At 38.2% G+C, this 18,843-nt stretch overlaps 1 protein-coding gene across 1 annotated transcript in view; it reads right to left on the reverse strand.

Moving 5' to 3' along the window:
• The window catches only part of LOC103185520 (SID1 transmembrane family member 1), a 31,416-nt gene extending 14,557 nt beyond the window's left edge, over positions 1-16,859 (reverse strand). Inside the window, exons 1-16 of the mRNA XM_007904066.2 lie at positions 16,573-16,859; positions 14,731-14,852; positions 13,971-14,141; positions 13,182-13,227; positions 12,818-12,919; positions 11,901-11,984; positions 9,984-10,080; positions 8,160-8,231; positions 7,294-7,387; positions 6,176-6,210; positions 5,984-6,055; positions 5,733-5,863; positions 4,759-4,832; positions 4,268-4,334; positions 2,562-2,635; positions 247-370 (exon numbers count right to left, since the gene is read on the reverse strand). Of these exons, the coding sequence (XP_007902257.1) occupies positions 247-370; positions 2,562-2,635; positions 4,268-4,334; positions 4,759-4,832; positions 5,733-5,863; positions 5,984-6,055; positions 6,176-6,210; positions 7,294-7,387; positions 8,160-8,231; positions 9,984-10,080; positions 11,901-11,984; positions 12,818-12,919; positions 13,182-13,227; positions 13,971-14,141; positions 14,731-14,852; positions 16,573-16,821 (1,614 nt within the window). The 5' untranslated portion in view covers positions 16,822-16,859. The remainder of the gene's footprint in view (positions 1-246; positions 371-2,561; positions 2,636-4,267; positions 4,335-4,758; positions 4,833-5,732; positions 5,864-5,983; positions 6,056-6,175; positions 6,211-7,293; positions 7,388-8,159; positions 8,232-9,983; positions 10,081-11,900; positions 11,985-12,817; positions 12,920-13,181; positions 13,228-13,970; positions 14,142-14,730; positions 14,853-16,572) is intronic.
• Positions 16,860-18,843: the final 1,984 nt, after the last annotated feature.

Below are 18,843 nucleotides of genomic sequence, written 5' to 3' on the forward strand. Positions count from 1 at the left end.
GTGGTGGCTCCCATATTCTTTGGGAGTGTAGATAGATGATGGGCCCAATACAATTCCACTATCATATATGTTGATAACATTCTAATTTTCCCTGAATATTTCACAAATAATACCTAAAACTAGGACAACTTTCTGTATGGATATGAGGTAACCTGTGTACAGGAGAGACTGGTGCAATTATACTTTCATGTCTTTTATGATTTTTCCTGTTGGTAATCTTAGTTTACTTTAGCAGTTTATTCATACCAAAGCATAGATGTCATTAGCTTCTAGAGCCCGTTTATAAAGGATGTCTCTTCTTAATACAATCAGGAAAAACAGGAATCCCAGCATCACGTATCCAATGTTGCTTAGAATGTTGTTGAAGGCACTGAAACATAAGCAAGAAAGAATTTCACTCACTAAATAGCTCGAGAAATGTTTTTAATTCATTTTTATAATGAGACTGGTGGTGCCTTGAGTTTTGTTGTGAAATTAGACAAGATCTCCAGTGCTTATGCTTGTGACATTAAGTTTGCAATAAACTGAGCTCGAATTTACCATACTTGGTGTTATTTTTCTTCTTTCTAACTACAACTGAAAAAAATCCTGATGAGAATTTGGGTGATCATCAATAAATTGTGAGAGTTGTGCCCATTTTAAAATACCTTAACATAAAATTATACCATAGCATTTGGCCAAACAGTCAGGAATTTGTTTCTCAAGTCTTGAGTGTCATATATTAACACTAAGATGTGAAAAGCTTCTGTATCAGTAAAATCTAACAAATGTGCTTAAGAATCTTAATGTCTAATTTCCAAAGTACCATATCCCATTATATTTTTATATTCTTTAGATATACTCATCTTATTTAATCATTTTCTGTATAGTACACCACTAGATGTTTGGATTGCATTTGTATTTAAAGGTAATCTATTTGTGAAGAGAGCATTTTGCAGAACGGTACAAGTTTCTCCACTAGGTGAGTGGGATGAGAGATAAATTAGACATTCGCTTCATGGTTGTTTGTGGGACATTGCTGTGCATACATTGGTTGCAGTATTCTACAAATACAAACACTACACTTTACAGTAAAAGTCTTATGAAGCACTTTGAGATATTTCAACAATGTGATAAAACACTATATCAAATGCAAGGATTACTAATTTTATTTAACAATACAGACATAACTTTGTTGCAATCAGCAACCAATTGACAAATTGCCTGGATTTACACATATAGTACAAACACAAAGTTAAGACTAAGTGGCGAGGGATAAAATGTAGTTGCTTTATAGAAAATGAGATTAAGAAGTTTTGTGATGGAATAATATGTTGAATGAGCTGAATTACCTTTTCTAATTCCTAGCTTCTTTGTATTTCAAGAAGCGAAAAGTCAATTTAGCTAAAATTTCTCCATTAAGCACTGAAGCCTTTTCAACCAGAATTGCAGGTTGTTTAAAAGGGATATGGCTAAGCTGGAGGGAAATCGATGTTTAAGGAATGCAAGATTCAATTTAAAAAGGGCAGGTTTTCTGCTCTGTGAATTAGATCCTCAGAAAATGTGATTATGTTGGAAGATGCATTGGATTAAAAGGCAAGTCTGGTCAAAATATTTTAGATTTAACTCAAGCCAAAATGTAATATAGGAATACTAAAATGACCTTACAATGTGAAGGAGGTATCATTATGAGAAATGAAATTAAAATCAAGAAAGGAATTTTACAGGGGGATTCATTTTCACCACTGATCTTTTCTATCTCCATATTCCCTCTCAGCTCAGAACTAAAAGACAGTACATATGGCTACCAACTTAAAAAATGCCACTCAAACAAAAAAAAACACCATCTGCTCTCCACGAATGACCTAAAACTACATGGCAAAAAATGTAAAGAATTAGAATAAATCAAGATAGCAAAAAAGGAAAAGTGATGATATCAAAATAGAGTTTGGATTAGATAAATGTGCCAAAGCTACCTTTATTGATGAAAAACTACAAAAAACTGAGAACACTGAGCCAGGCAATTTATCCAGTGGACAATTTGTAAACACTTTGATATTGAATTACAAAATTGTTATGAACATAAAAAGCTAACATCACGATAATCTGGAGCACAAGTGATACAGATAGAACAGTAATGTGTAATGAACCAGATATCATCATAAAAAAACTAGAGTTTACAAGTGACTACAACGTACAAAATAAGTAACTAGAGAAGATCAAGAAGTATATTGACCTACAAATTCAATGCAGACGCATGCAGCAGTACCACACAAGCATAGTTCCGATAATCATTGGTACAACTGGGACTGTTAATAAGACAATTCAGGAATGACTTGACAAGGTACCCGCTACATAAAATGTCCACCTCATGCAGAAAGCAGTTATTTGGAGAAATGCAAACATACTAAGAAAAGTAACATCCATTAAAGTGGAGCTGTTATTGGTCACTGAAAACCACTTAGAAACCACATCTATGGAGTAATTTAAACTGTAATAAGATAATATTACTCTGTATTTGATAAGACAACAAAATTAATCAAAAATAAGTGTAATAAAGAATTTTCTAAAAAGATACTTACCTTAACACTCCAAGAGGGTGAACACACAGGAAGTTGTAATAGCAGATGTCCTGGTTACCTGTTACATTGACAACCTGAAGTGAAAACAAAACAATTTGGAGGCAAGAGGCTTCTGTACTTTGTCCCCAAATATCACAGAAGACGCCAGCATGTATTAATGTAACTTTAGGAATTCCATCTGGAAGTTCCTCTGACTTGCTCCCTCTTTCACCTCCTTCAAGGTCCGTCTCAAGAACTACCTCTTTGTCTGTGTTTTCGGTCATTTTTCCCCTCCCCACTCCTCTCAGCCCTGAACCCCAGCTCATGTACTAAGCCAGTATTTTTTAGCGCCTTGGGACGTTCTCCCAATGTGAAAGCTGCTATCAATGTAAATTTGTATTGTAATAATCATCCTTGCATTTGATATGGCACCTTATCATGTCGTGACATGTCTCAAAGCACGCCACAGAATATACGGTAAAGTGAACTGACTGTATACTTTGTGGGTGAAATGCAATGTACATATCTAGATTATTACTTGAATAAGTAATTGTGTTTACCGATAAATAAAGGTTCCAGCTATTCCAGTTTTTTTGTTAAGAGATTTCAATTCAGAACAACAAACAGAAACACAGAAAATAACAGACCAATTTTGACAAATGTGGAGGTATTTATAAAGGCTACCTACTTTCATGAAATTTGTTACTAGAGACATTTTTAAATCTACTTTGATTGATTGGTCTTGGCTGAAAAATGACAGGTCCTCAAATCAAAAGAACATTCCAAATTAGAGATTTCTCTTCTCATTTTCAACATCTATTTCTTTAAATTTTGAGGTTCACCACAGCATACTCCATACCAGCAGAGTAAGCAGCCAATTCTGCTTGATGTCTCATACCAATGGCATTATGTAACTCATTTAATAATATTAATTATCCTTGCATTTGACATAGCACCTTACCACATTGTTGAGATGTCTCAAAGCACTTCATAGAATGTATTGTAAAGTAGATTGATTGTGTATTTTGTAGGCAAAATGTGGCAGCCAATTGCGCTCAGCAGTCCAACAGTCATGGATTGGGTGACCAATTTTTTTATTAGCCGTAAAACAATCCACCAATTGACAAATTGGGTTCCTACTTACTATCAAGTAAACAGGTGGGTGGAATAAGGAAACTTGACTTAGGTTTCGCACTCTCATATCCCCTCCAGGAATTGAACCTGTGTCCTCTTGTTTGTGAGGCGAGCACGCTGACCACTATGCTACGGGACTCCACAGTTTCTCGATGCACAATCAAGTTGCTTGCCAACTAATTTTTTCTTCCTCACCCTTGAGAAGTCTCTACATTCCACCTACCAGGGCAGCTACAATCAGGAATTCATCATGTGTAGAAATTCCTCCCACTGCACTGTTCGGGAAAGGAATTTTTAAAAAAATACCTACATAGGGTTCCTGCATAGTACAGCCACGCTAAAACAAGGTGCTTCACTACTGATGTAATAGCATTAGAATACAGGTTGCTCAATTCTGCTTTTTTCAACAAGGTATAGTCTGAGACCTTTCATAATTTTTAGTATACGTCTAGATTTGGTCTTTAATCGGCTCAGGATAGAACGATACACTCTTCAAAATGTAGGATCAACCTTTTCTACTATCTATCCAAAATGTGAGCAAAGAGCCAGAAGAAGATATACAGAACCAGATTTTGTTGCAGCTATAAACTTACTGTCTGATATGTGATGACAAGCTGGATCACAGGAAGAGCATAGAACACAGCAATTGTAGTAATATTCCTGCAGGGAAAAATAATTTTGAAACATTTTCTTACTTACATACTTCCTTCCTTCCTTACAAGCAAGGTTTTGAAATTATCCACTAGTTTGAGCCTTCACGCATCAACCCAACCCTTCAAAAACAGTTGAGAATTAGATTTCAGTTCAGTACATCAGAATTGCCAAACATATACTGTTTAGTTGGTCTTCAGAAATTGAACACAACAAAACCCCTTCAAAAAATAAATCAGATTATACTGATAGTTTCCCTTGGAAGAAAGTCTTTTCAGTACACCTTTGAAACATAGAATTACATGTCCTTCTTGCAAAGTGTGTTGCTTTATTTTAAGAAAAACTGGAGAGATGATTTACTGTTTCCACAAAACTTATATATACAGGTATACAAGTATGGAAAACAGTTCAGTTAGCCAGAATAACTACTTACCAAAAATAGATATTGTACTTCCTGCTAACAGTCTTGTTGTCTTTTCGAGACAAGTCTGACACAAAGAGAAATGTCTAAAATGAGAAGTACAATGTTAGTTCCTGCAATTATGTAGTCACCTGATGAGAAAATTAGATACAATTATTGATAGAATAAGGGAAATATTAGTATTATTATATAAATGTCCTCATAAAGTTGTCATTTTTGGTGCTAACATAACTTAGTCATCATAAACTACAATAACAGATAAATGTGGCCGATAGATTACATTAAAATGTCACCTAACAGTTACCATTCTCAACCCATGAACACAGGAACATATAGGACTAGAAAAGATTATTATCCTTCATTTGGACGGGGCCAAAGCATTAAAAAAAACACTTTATTCTATCACACTCCACAACCCAGAAGCTATCAATTTCCCTCCTGAATTTGCTGATACAATATGTCTGTGTAATGTTTGATATTCACTACTCTGAGTCGTCTGTTTGCTTTCTCTCCCATAAATTGAATCCACGCTCCCTTGTAAAGTTGCCAAGTCTATTAATGTGTTATTAGGATTCAACTGACCTACACCATTAAAAGTCTTGAATCTATTAGTCCATGCAGATATGGGCTGAGTCTGTAGTAAATCAAGATTGTTAACAGCTACCTAAAACTTAATGCAGAATGGCTGGAGGTGGGACATGTCGGAATCTGTGTAGGATTGTATATTTTTGTCTACATTTCCATAGGATTCACATTCTTATGGCAGAGATGAAATTATGTAGTTTGGGTTGGAGAAAGTACATTCACCACTGGTATGTAGTCCTCCCTAGTTTGGGGAAGGGGAAGCTTTCCGTCATGTCACTGGGGGCTAAAACAATCATGCTTTTTAAACAAGAACATTTTTAATCCACAGAACTTTCTCAATGGCAGCAAGACTTTATATGCTATCTAATGGTTCCATCTAATTGTTAAATATGTTCACATACCTTACTTTTGAACATTTCCTTATCAAACTCAATGTCATGCTCAGTATCAAAATTATCTTCCCCTTGTACAGAGCAATGATCTACATCTAATGGAGAATTAATTTGACTTGCAACATCTGGGCTAGATTCTTCTGTAACTCAATAAAAACAAACATACATATACATAAGTATAGTCTCACAGAACACATTTTAGTTATTTTAGTAAGGGTCATATAATACAACATAAAATTACAATGATTTTTCTAACTTACCAATAGCCCCATAACTGCCTCCTTCTGGTGCTCCAAATGTGATCGGATGTGTTGCTGACATTGTTCCAACACCTCAAAAATAAAAACATATACATTTTTGTCATTTTTTGAATACGACTTTAGATCAGGAGAATAATATTCTGTAATCACCGGGATGAATTATAAATTTTATTTCTTAGCCAGCCTACTTACCCTCATCTGCTCCATTCAAATTTGTTTGATGAAACCTAAAGAATAAAAAAAACAGAAAAATGTAATCAAGTAATTTCTCTTGATCCAAACTATGTTGATAGAGGTAATGAAAATCATATAACAATGTCATGCAGAAATGTACGACAATGGAAAAAAAGTTCCTTTTGCAAAAACAATTGTGTAAAGAAATATGTATCTTGAAATTGCCTTTTACAATCCTGTACTTGTGCCCTCTTGATCTGCAGTTTTGATTGCCAAATAGGTTGACTTTTTCAATCCCATTCAGAATTTTGCATATTTCTATAAGGTCCCCTTTGAGACATCTCTTTTTCCAACTAAAAAATCCCAATCGTTCCTTGTAGCTTATTCCTCTAACTGCTAATTACACTTGTTGCTCTTTTCTCTACTGTCTCCAGGGTCTGGGCAGCCCCTTGCATCACGACAACCAGAACGGTACACTATACTCCAAGGGCAGCCTAACCAGAACATATAGCTTGAACATAACTCTGGGGATCTAAATCAATTTATTTCACAATATAGCCCAGTATCCTGTTCGCTTGCTCATTCCTACAAATATTCAACAACAATAACTTGCACTTATAAAGCGCCCTCCATGCAGGGTAGCGTATCAGAGCGCTTAAATATTCACCTACAAATATACAGAGACTCCTACTTCCCTTTCACCCCTGTCTTGTGCAATGACTATTGGAGTAACTAATATTTCCAAAAATATTGTTCACATACTCTGCCAATACTCTACAAACATATTTAAGCCTTCATATCTACCATGATTAAATATTCCCATGTTCACTAAGCTTCAGAGATAACAGAAATTTGTACCTTTTTCAGAATAAATGGTTTGCCATTTTCAATAAATTTATCAATATTTTCCATTAGTATCCTGAAGGAAAATGCAATTTCTGTTTTAAATGTTTTTAAATCAGTACTTCTAAAATTCAAATGTTGCTCCTGTCTCTACCCATGCTTTAATATAAGCAATTGGAAGAAAACCATCTCATTTTTGTACCACCAGCATCATTGTGTCATCTTGTGTCCAGAATGTGAAATTTAATACATTTTTGAATTCTAATTGTATTTTTTAAATAGATTGAACTTACCTGATATAATGCACAAAAGCAACAAGCAGTGCTCCAACATAAAAGGAGAAGAAGATGAAGAAGCAAAACAGAATAACCTGTATGTACACCGTCTCTAAAGAGAAAAAACATAACCAAAACTGAAGAAAGCATAATGAAAGATCACTTTTCATTGTACACAAAGGGGTGCACATGTACACTAATGCTAATACACATTTCATACTTATAATAGGAGATCCTTAAATATCCTTTTTTGTCATTAGGATCTTTTCTTTAAAAAAAAGCATCATCAGTAAGGCAAATTATTACCAAATGCATCGTTCTTAATTAACTCAAAAGTATTTTGGAGGAAGTCAATTCCAAGTCTTGGCTGTATTACCAACCTTTGCTTTGAATAATGCCAACTTCATTGAAGGAACTGGTACATTTGATCTTTTGAAGACCAGCACTATAAAAGTTGCACTGAATTCAGAGATAACTCTAATGAATTGTAATACCCAATATTGCTGCTTCAGCCAGAATAGCTAAGCTTCGCTGCTCGCAGATGTCTGATGGGTAACCATGGATACCCCATCTCTATTCCACTTCCAGACGTATAGAATAGATTGTATGCCTAAATCAATCTGTTTCAAAGAATGATTTATAAATTATGTGGTCCTAACAACTCAGTTTCAAACATTTTCAGAAATCTTGTTATTTTCCTTTAATTCACAAAAGGACAATATCAGCCCCATAGTCGGGAATATCAGCCCGGAATCAAAGAAGTAAGTAAAAATAGTCATGCACAAAGTGAAATACCATTTATCTTCAAACGACATTCTGCTATAATAAAAAATAAAATTTCAAACCTGGAGAATCCTTTATATGACTTTAGAAGTAATACACACCACTAATTGATGGCACTATGGTCAATTGAAGTTGTTTTATTCGCTCTTGGTTTTCAGTGTAATTTCCTTTACCTTAAAAAAGATTAAAAATATATAGATGGTACTGCATAAAAAACCCTCAATATTATAGAATAAAATAAAGTTTGGTTTTGGTATACTTAGTATAAGAACAATAAATGTTGAATAATTTAATGAATCCAAACTGATTCTTGCTGTTTACAGATGTCAACAGAGTAACTGACAAACAACAAGAACAACAACAAATTGAATTTACATAGCACCTTTCATGTCAAGCAGACATCCCAAGGTGCTAGTCAGTCAAGGGTTTGCACCCGATCAAGAGGGATAAGGGGGATGGGGTGGGAGGAACTGAAGGCACGGTCAACGAGGAAGGTCTTGAGATGGTCCTTGAAGGAGGCAAGGGAGGGAGTGACGTAAAGGCACTCTGAGATGGAGTTCCAGAGGGTAGTAGTAGAAATGCTGAAGGCCCGACTGCCTATGGTGGGGTGGGCAGGGCAGGGACGTGAAGCAAGCAGTGGCCGCCGAGTGGAAGGAGCAGGCAGGTTGGTCAGGTTTTAGTAGATCCCAGAGGCAAGGAGGAGCAAGTCCGTGGAATGCTTTAAAAGTGAGGACAAGGATCTTAAACTAGATCCTCTGGGGAATGGGGAACCAGTGAAGTCGGACAAGGATGTGGGTGACTGGCTCACAGAGTTTGCAAGAGGAGATTATTGTTGAATAATCTGCATCTTGTGGAGGGAAGAGTTGGAAGGCCAGCAAACAGGACCACAGGTATGCCAGATTTCAAAATTGTTTTTCTTTCTGTTTTGTTCTACAAATGTAATAGTTTTCCTCATAAAAATAAATAAAACTACAGGATGCATATAGTTAATGCTTGTAAGCATACCTTAACCATGTAAACAACAGGGATCAGTAATGCCAGCTCTGTACCAGTAATATGGAGAACATAACGAACATGTTGCATACACAGTAAGCATCATCATCACATGAATCTACATAGCAGTAATACAAATATAAATACAGCAGGGAGGTAGCAGTGAGTGAGGCATGGCACAGTGGTGTAAAATAGACAATTGAGGGAGAGCGGTGCGAGGTCAGGATGGCTAAGAGGAGGAGGAAAGTAATTCTTCCCCTGGCCGTTTCCAAGCAGTGGGTATTAGAACAAGAACTTGCATTTATATAGCAGTGGACTGACTTATTGGCATGTTATCCAAGAACAGTCTGAAATCATCACTGAAACCATTATTTCTATAGTCCCTGAGCTCCTGGCATTCTCAAGACATCCTCAAGGCATTTGTTCACTTCTGTTGCAGACACTATTTCAAATATCACTGTAGATGCAGCCGGCACAATGCTGGATATAATTGGCAATGTTATTGCAAGTTTCCAACTGCTCACAGATACACCTTCAAATAAATCGCAGCAGAGCAGTGGGCAAAGTAATATCCCGAATGTAGGTATGCAGATAGATAAGATTGCATGTCCAGGTAACTCCTCTGTTCTAATCATTTGCACCCAGCAACCACTGCTTAAGCCTTAGAAGGTGGCCCAACAAATGAGGGACCACCTTTAAGTTGAATTAGGCATGAAGTCTCAACCCCAAGAGTCATCACATGGTCTTTCCAGCATCTTGGGATGTCCTCCTGACATAAAAGGCGCTATATAAATGTAATTTTTGTTGTTGTTTGTGAGACTTTGCATACCACATCTATCCATTTCTGCCACAGGTTTTTGTAATGGCAATGGTAAATATAATGCTGAATTTATTATTAAATTATTAAACAAAATACTACAGTTGGTTCTCACCTCTGATTAGATAAAATGGAATTGATCCACCACAAGCATAATCTTCAGGTTTAATAACAAGAACTGTGTAAAACTTTCCACCAGGAAAATCCTTTTTCTATGAAACAAAAATAATTATATATTACCTACTATGTAGTTTGGTATCACTGAATCAACCATGTGTGATACCCATTCCTTTCTGAACAATAAAAATTCTGCATTTTGCATTATAAAAACGCACTGCCAAGGTTACAAATTTAATAAATAATATTTTTGAAGATACCGGTTTTACTGGGAGAACTTCCTTCCATGACAAAATTGATTAGAAAGAGACAATTTCTGAAATCTACCTACAGGTTGGTGAGCAACACGCAATGGTCATTTTTATGTCCACACTCTGACAATTACCCATCCCTCCTTCCACACATTTGAACCTGTCACCCCCTCCCCTGTCTTCACCACTATATCCTCCATGAAGCCCACCACCTGCTCTCTGGACCCCATCACCACTCCTCTCCTTAAATCCCAGCTCCACCTCCTTGTCCCACTACTCTTTCCTCTCCTCCCACTCCCTCCATGACGCCTCCAATCGGGTTTCCGTGCTGCCCACAGCACGGAAGCTGCTCTGGTCAAGATCACAAACGACATCCTGACCATGTGTGACCAGGGTTCCCTCTGCCTCCTCGTCCTCCTTGACCTCTCCGCCGCCTTTGACACTGTGGACCATTCAATCCTCCTCCATCGCCTCTCCTCCCACCTCAACGTTAAAGGTACTGTTCTTGACTGGTTCGGGTTCTACCTTTCACACCGCCTCCACTTCGACTCTGTAAACGGCTTCTCCTCCAGCCCCCGCATCGTCTCTTGTGGTGTTTCTCAGGGCTCTGTCCTCGGTCCCTCCTCTTCATCCTGTACATGCTCCCCCTTGGTAACATCATCCGCAGACATGGGGTAAATTTCCACATGTATGCGGATGATACCCAACTCTATCTCTCTACCTCCATCCTCAACCCCAGGACTACCCGCGTCCTGACCAACAAGTCCTGGATGAGGGACAACTTTCTCCAAGTGAATGTCAGCAAGACCGAGGCCCTCTTGATTGGCTCGCGCCAGCGCCTCCGCACCTCAGGCGCTGGCAGCATCAGCATCCACGGCTGCACACTCAACCTCACTATCCTTTCTCCCACACATCCGCGCCATGACTGGCACTGCCTATCACCACCTCCGCAACATTGCCAGACTCCGCCGCTGCCTCACCCCTCAGGTTGCTGTGGGGTCTTATCCATGCATTCGTCACATCAAGGCTCGATTAAGGAAACTCCCTCCTCATCGGGCTTCCCAACTCTTCGCTTCATAAGCTGTAGATCATCCAAAACTCTGCAGCTCGTGTACTCTCACACACCAGGCTCCATGATCCCATCACTCCCACCTTCGCCCAAGTCCACTGGCTCCCCATACCTTAGAGAATCGAATTCAAGATCTTCGCCCTCACTTTCAAGGCCATCCATGGCCTTGCCCCTCCTACCTCTCTGACCTGCTGACTCCCTACCAACCTGCCCACTCCCTCCGTTCAGCGGGCTCCAGTCTGCTTCACATCTCCCGCCCGACCCGCCCTACCATCGGTGGCCGAGCTTTCAGTCTCTCTGCTCCCATACTCTGGAACTCCATCTTACGGTCCCTTCGCCTCGCTTCCTCCCTTACCTCCTTCAAGGCCAGTCTCAAGACCCTTCTCTTCGATCGTGCCTTTGGTTGCTCTCCCACCTCTCTGCCTTCCCTCACCCCCACACCACCCATCCCCTATGCTTGGGTCCCGACCCCTGACTGTTCAACGCTTTGGGACGTCTTCCCGATGTGAAAGGCGCTCTATAAATGTAATTTTGTTGCTATTATTGTTATGAGCTGGTGAGCATTAATTAGAATATCCGTAAATCTAAAACATACCTGCACAGTAATGGCAGATGTCTTTGTCATTGTTTGATATACACCAGTAAATTCAACATTGTGATCCAAGTCATAAACGGGGCACTATAGAATAAATAAAAGAACATTAATTATAACTAAATGATATCAGCAAAATACTAAATGCTTAAAAAAGCACAACCTGTGTATTATGAAATATGAAACCTATATGTTTCACCCACAAAAGTCTGTACCATGCTATCTCATCTATTGTAATCTCATTTCCCTATTCTCTAACCATACTGTTATATTTTTATTCAAGTGCTTATTGAATTCCTTTTTAAATGTAGTTGGCTCATCTTCAATTCCATTGATAGTAACATGCTATCATTGATAGTATAAACTGCTGATATATTGCGATATTTTTCAGTTCAGATATCATCCAAACAGTTCCCAGCAGAGAAAATGGTGCCTTTTTAAAGCTAAATTGCTAAGAAGCAAGTCCCGTGATCATTCAGTTGGTTAAGCCATTGCATGGTATCAAATTGAGAAATAGAGTACTAGATGGTCGAGGTTCGATCTCTGGTGTGTATTGAGTTAATAATAATCCTTGCAATTGGTATAGCGCCTTATCACGATCCGGGATTCTATCCCGCATTGAAGGGCGCTATATAAATGCAAGTTGTTGTTGAGAGGTGTCAAAGAACGTCACAGGATTTTGTTGTAAAATGTAGTGACTGTTGTTGAGAGCCTGCTGTCTAGCATGCCTCTGAAAAGCATGTTGATATGAATTACCTTTTGAGAAAGGTGCTGCTGTACATAAATACAAATTGTTATTTAAAAGTACTTATTCCTACAGTTGCCTTTGGTTCTTTTACTAATTCAGAATACACAGAACAATTATTACTGATAATTCAATTTCATAAACATGCCGAATTATCATGGATTAGATCACTAACCACAATATCCTGCACTGAGACAACACAGCATGGATATGCCTTCTCTGACACCACTTTAATGATGACTGAATCAACGTCTTGAGGGAACTCGTACATAAAGTACTGTGGAGGAAAAGGAAATGTAATGGTTTTCTATTCAGTAATTGTAAAATCTAAGGCATTCTTTAAAAATTTGATAACCTTTATAACAAATAAAATAAAATGAACATTTACTTGCTCGATTTGGGTTGAAAATGCAGTATTTACAAATTGGAAGTTACTGCGCTAATAGTAAATAAATCAAACAATTGAGATGGCTAGGCTTTTTTTTAAACTTTACGAAATAACCTAGAAATAGATTCCATGGAAAATCTAGCTTTCTCACCCGTGGCTCAGATGGTGTAGCTGTAAAACTAAACATTTCACTTGTCCTGGGAAAAGAAACAAAAGTTTTTAAAAACATATTTTATGTCTCCATGATATTTCAAACAGACAATCTTTGCTGTAAATCATTTTAGATTTGATTATTTTGCACATTGATTACTTCTGCCCTGCATTGTTGCTATAACAAAAATTACACATTCTTGCCACATGGTAGTTTGTTATTTTGTCTGCAACCTGCTAAATAGAAAATCTGAAACATAAATTTATTATTTGTTTCATTATTTTGATACTATTTTTCAAAATAATTTGAAGGGCAATTGGGAGATAAGGTCTAAAATTACATCTGAGGCAATACAAACAGGCAAGATGATGGTCAGATCTCAGACTCATTGAAACAAGAAATGTTCTTGGTTTATAATGAAAACTAGTTTCTTTAAAACAATCAATACCTGGGAAGGGGCTTTGATAAACCACATACCAGATAAGTATAAAGTTTGTCTAAGAAATATGTCCCTGTGGGCAGTTTAACACAATAGGTGCTTTACCAAAGTCAAAGTAAGCACACTGTATTAAAGCCATGCTGAATCTCACATGTATAGACAGTTCAGTATAGGAGGACCATTTGGCCAATTATACCAGTGTCGTCAGGACAAAGTACTCAATATAGAATTAGATAGTAATTTCATCTCACAAGTTATTTTTTGACAATAAAATAATTATACAAGTTGAATAAACAAATTGTACAGTTTGAAAATTGTTTGAAATATTTAAGATAAAGCACTATACTTACTCTATCGAAAAATGATGAACTCTGGAAACTAGAAGTTCATAATGTATATTGTACGGAGCCAACGACGCCACATCAACAAACATGTAGTGCGGCTGGGGTTCCTTTTCATTCAAAGGCTTCATTGGGCAAAGAATACGGCTCACTTCCTGATAGGTATATATCCTCTGGTATCTTTAAAAAAGACATGTTCAAACTTTGAAGCAAAAATATTAAAATATGCTATTTATTTAACTAGTCAATGAATATAGGAAGATTACCACCATAATCAAGACACAAAAAAACAGAGAAAACTGAATAACATTTTACCTTGTGCACTAGTAATAGTTTTATTATGAATTCCTTCACCACATTGTTTGATTGCAAACATTAAAGAATATTTAAATAATTTATCAACATCAACCCTATTTAAAATCCAGTTTCTCTTCCACACCTCAGAAAACAACATACAAAATATTGCACATATCTATTGTTAAAGGGCATGTGTTAAACATTGTTAAAGATGCTTCATATTGATCAGGAAGCAACAATTGTTAAAGAACAAAAAAAAATCTAAGAAGAACATCTAGTTTTTAATGAAACAATGGATTGGTGATTTTCCCCACGTGCACTCAGCAACGTGCGAATGAAGCCTGTTGGGAAATAAAATCTATATTACCTCATGACATAGATATGTAACTGTCCATTAACAAATTTATGACTAACTTGCAATTTAAACTCAAGTTAGTAGTTGTACATGTGTGCACATATTTTAAACACTTACAGCCCTCGAAGAATCAGCGGAATTTGCCATGACAAAATGCTTTTCTGTTGGCGTACCACAAAAAGTACTGGAAATTGCAAATCATCTGATGAAGTGTTGACAAAAACTCTGACTGCACCTGCCTGCAAAGAGATTTTTTTTGAAAGTTACAAAAGTAACTCATATAGAAAATGACTAAGTCCAGTAGCAGGAACACACTCGCAGAAAATTCATTAACCCTGAAACAAACTTGATATACTGTATTGTTTCCACCTGTGCAAAATGCCCAAGATTCAAGACACTCTGCGAAGTTATTCAGAACTGGTTCAACCTAGAGCAAGATACTGAAAGCTCAAATTTTGAAAATATTTAGTGCATTTCGAAAATCACCTTTGGAGTGCCTGTTAGATATTAAGGTTTCTCGACTCCCAATGGTCTTCCAATAAATGTGGATTTCTTTATTACAGCATATTAAATAATTGATGTAATGCTTTTATTTCACAACAAAATGTTGCACTGGGCCCAGAATGAGTCACAAATTATGAGATTTGTGTCTATTTTTAATTACGTTAATGCAAAATTATGTCAGCAACAATTGTTCAGGCTGTTATATCATACCAAATAAAAGAATAATTGGCTTCTTTAGATCAAAAGGGCTTAAAGTATCACATTTTAATTAACACTGAAAATGCATTTGTTAAAAATGAGAAAAAATGAATTTGCACAAGTAAATGTCATGATAAATAGTAGTAACAATTGATAAAAATTGGCTGACCCGCCAATACAGTGCTGAGAGAGCAATGTATTGCTGGAGGTGCCATCTTTTACATGAGATATTAAACTGAGTACCCACTCTAAAGATCCCATGACAATATTCAAAAAGAAGAATTTCTCCTGGTGCCCTGACCAACAATTCCCCAGATAAATTGGTCATTCACCATTTGGCTGTTTTGGTTGTTGGTTGTAGTACACAAATTGGTTGCCACGTGTATCTATAAATGCAGTCACAGCAATATATTGTACTGTACAATGCACCGAACAACAATAACCAATGAAGCAATTGGAAATGTTGGTTAGGTACTGGATCAAATACAAAGTGTTATCATTGTTAACACACTACAGTAGTAACGTTTACAAACAAAATGCAAATATACAATATGAAGGAAACAACACTTTAGACCCCAAATTGTAAAATGTCAAGAATAAATACAATTTATGCTCTGAAAATACTTGATCAGCATAGCTCCTAATTACAGAGAATAATACACGAGATACATTTGAAGACTAGAAACGAATGACGGAAATTCAGCCATCAACACCTCCTGAATAAATTGCAATTATATTCTGGCATTTATGTAAACGGATATAAGAGGTTATGATGCAAAAGGGTTTTCAGTCCATTTGGAATTATTCATCCTGGAACATCCACCACAAAGTGATAGCATTACTGCATCAAGTGGTTTCTCACATGTCCAGCAGCCTGTCTTCAATCCATCCTCTCTGCAGTACATGTAGGCAACACATCTCCCTCCAGCAGCTTCCACAAAATCATCAGGCGTTTCGAATCCAACATTAATAATGGCAATTATTTAAAAATATATATATTTACAAACGACCACTTCACTACGAATGATCGGCAGCTCCGACCAACAGCAGAGAAATTGACAGCAAAGAAATTGAGAGGATAAGGGCGATGGATGGGTTTGCACTGTCTCGTATGCGCTGTTGCCCAGTTACGCCTCTCTGTCTGTGTGTGTGTCTGTCTGTCTGTCTGTGTGTCTGTCTGTCTGTGTGTGTGTCTGTCTGTGTGTCTGTGTGTGTGTCTGTCTGTGTGTCTGTCTGTGTGTCTGTCTGTCTGCTCACCTGTCGTGGCCAAGTAGTGTAATTGAAGGAATAGATCTCTTCGACCTCTCGACTAACATATCCAGTGTACAGTCTGTCAAACTCAGCCCCTGGGCTGGGCACCGGGCTGCCCGGGGACCAGCGCACATCCAAACAGCAGCCGCTGCGGGGGAGCAGCAGCGCACAGAGCCAGTGCAGGAGCAGCATTCCCAACCCGCCGCAGCCCCGTCTGCTCCACACCTTCCCACCTCCACCTCGATCAGATCCCATGTGTTGCGGTCGCTTTGCCCCCTCCCACCACCACCACCACCACCCCCCACCCACCCCCTGATCGGCTTAGTCAGGGCAGAGGCTGCGTCTCCGAGGCTCGCGGTCACCGGGAAACGGGCAGAAACACGGAGGGATTTGTTGATGTGATCCGCAGCCCTGCGTTTCGGTGCTCTCTCCCCATTGGCGCCGCTTTGCTTTGACGTTAAAACGTCTCCGGGCTGTGGCACCCACCGCCGTGTGTGTGTGTGTGTGTGTGTGTGGGTCAGGAGGCTGTGCGTCAGGCACCCGCTGGGCAAGGCTGGCATTGGGAGGCCAGCAAAAGGCAGCACACAGTGCATCCATCCCCCCCCCCCCCCCACCCCCCGTGTCACCAATGTTGGCAGATTGGTCGTTTTTTTTTATTGTATTTATGTGTGAAAAAAAACGGCTTTTTTTTAACCCTAACCCTAATTTAATATATTTTTTTTGGATCTTAAACCTGCAAACCCGCTTCTTGTTTCTCTGAAGATCTTTTTTCCTGACAGTTTCAAGGGCGCTCAACAAGAAGAAGAAGAAGATTCCATTTACAGAGCGCCTTTCACGTCGGGAGGACGTCCCGAGGCGCTGTGCAGTTGGGTCAGGACCCGACTCAACTCACCTAAACTGGACACTTTGCTACCCATAGTAGGTAAAGTACAGCATTGAACCGACATCAAGCTGGACAAGCAGCCGGAAAGCTTGCTGGACAGCAATATCAATGGCAAGCTCTGCGGTTTTAGTTGGTCAGACACCGGCAGTTATCCCAACACCAATGCAACAATAGGATGCATGGAAATCTCAGCTTGGTTTGGAAACTCTGAAGCACGATAATAATAATAATAATAATCCTTGCATTTGATATAGCGCTTTTCACGTTGGGAGGACGTCCCAAAGCGCTTCACAGAACACACTGTAAAGTGAATTGACTGTATATTTGTGGGCGAACGCGGCAGCCAATTGCACACAGCAATGTCCCACAAACAGTCGTAGGTTGAAAATGACCAATTTATTATTGTTTTTGGTTTTGGAGGGATTATTATTACGATGATGGGTTTCCACATGTGTCAGACACCTGGCTGACCAAAAAAAATAACTTTTGGGCAAGTATTTTTTGACTTGGACTTAAAACATATTTTAATTTCTGGCAACCTGTTCGAAATGACAAAAATTCCCTCCACCCCCTTCAGGAAACATTAATTAAATATTACAGATCAATCAGCAGAACAATTACTCTCCTGGTTTCGGGTTGAAAAGGGCGATTTCAGAACAATAATTATTTGCATTTATACAATGCTCTTCACGTTGGATTGCGTTTCGGAGCGCTCAACAAGGACAGACACGCATTTCGTTGCCGAGAGGGTGATTAGTGACTTGAACGGGTTGCCAGAAAGGGTGGTCGAGGCTGGGAAACGACTCAGTTCAAAAGCAACTTGATGCTGGAATAAGATGTATTCTGAAAGAATGAGATCAAATTGCTTACAAGTACTCAGTCACTACACTAAACCGTAAAATTCTGTGAAGCTCTTTTGAGACATTTCAATGACAGGATAACGTGTCAAGGTAGGATCCTTATCCTGTCACTTACATTTGATATGATGCATGGAAATATTTATTAAATGGGTTGAAATGCTTGCTTCATCCAAACCTCATTTGTGATCAATATAAGGAAACAGAAGACTTTTAAGAACCACTAAACTAGGTAATGACTACAGCCTTACCACGTCTTTTCTGAAATTGTCTTGCAGTATCATGGGTTGTAGGCAAACACATTCATTGCAGGCAAATGTATTCAGTTCATGTGCTGCAGTGTCAAACAAGCTAGGGTTTTAGGCAAAACTAAACTATGTTTCGGTTATACAATCTGCTGCTACAGGATGTGATATTCATCTTACAAAAGGCATGGATCTGTACATTCCTATGATCCTATTTTAAAATTTGTACATAATTACAAATATAACCTCAAGTCCCCCCAAAAATGTGAAAACTTGAGTTTTACATATTAAG

The sequence above is a fragment of the Callorhinchus milii genome, unplaced genomic scaffold (genome assembly GCF_018977255.1).
Source record: "Callorhinchus milii isolate IMCB2004 unplaced genomic scaffold, IMCB_Cmil_1.0 Scaffold4, whole genome shotgun sequence".
Lineage (NCBI taxonomy): Eukaryota > Metazoa > Chordata > Chondrichthyes > Chimaeriformes > Callorhinchidae > Callorhinchus > Callorhinchus milii.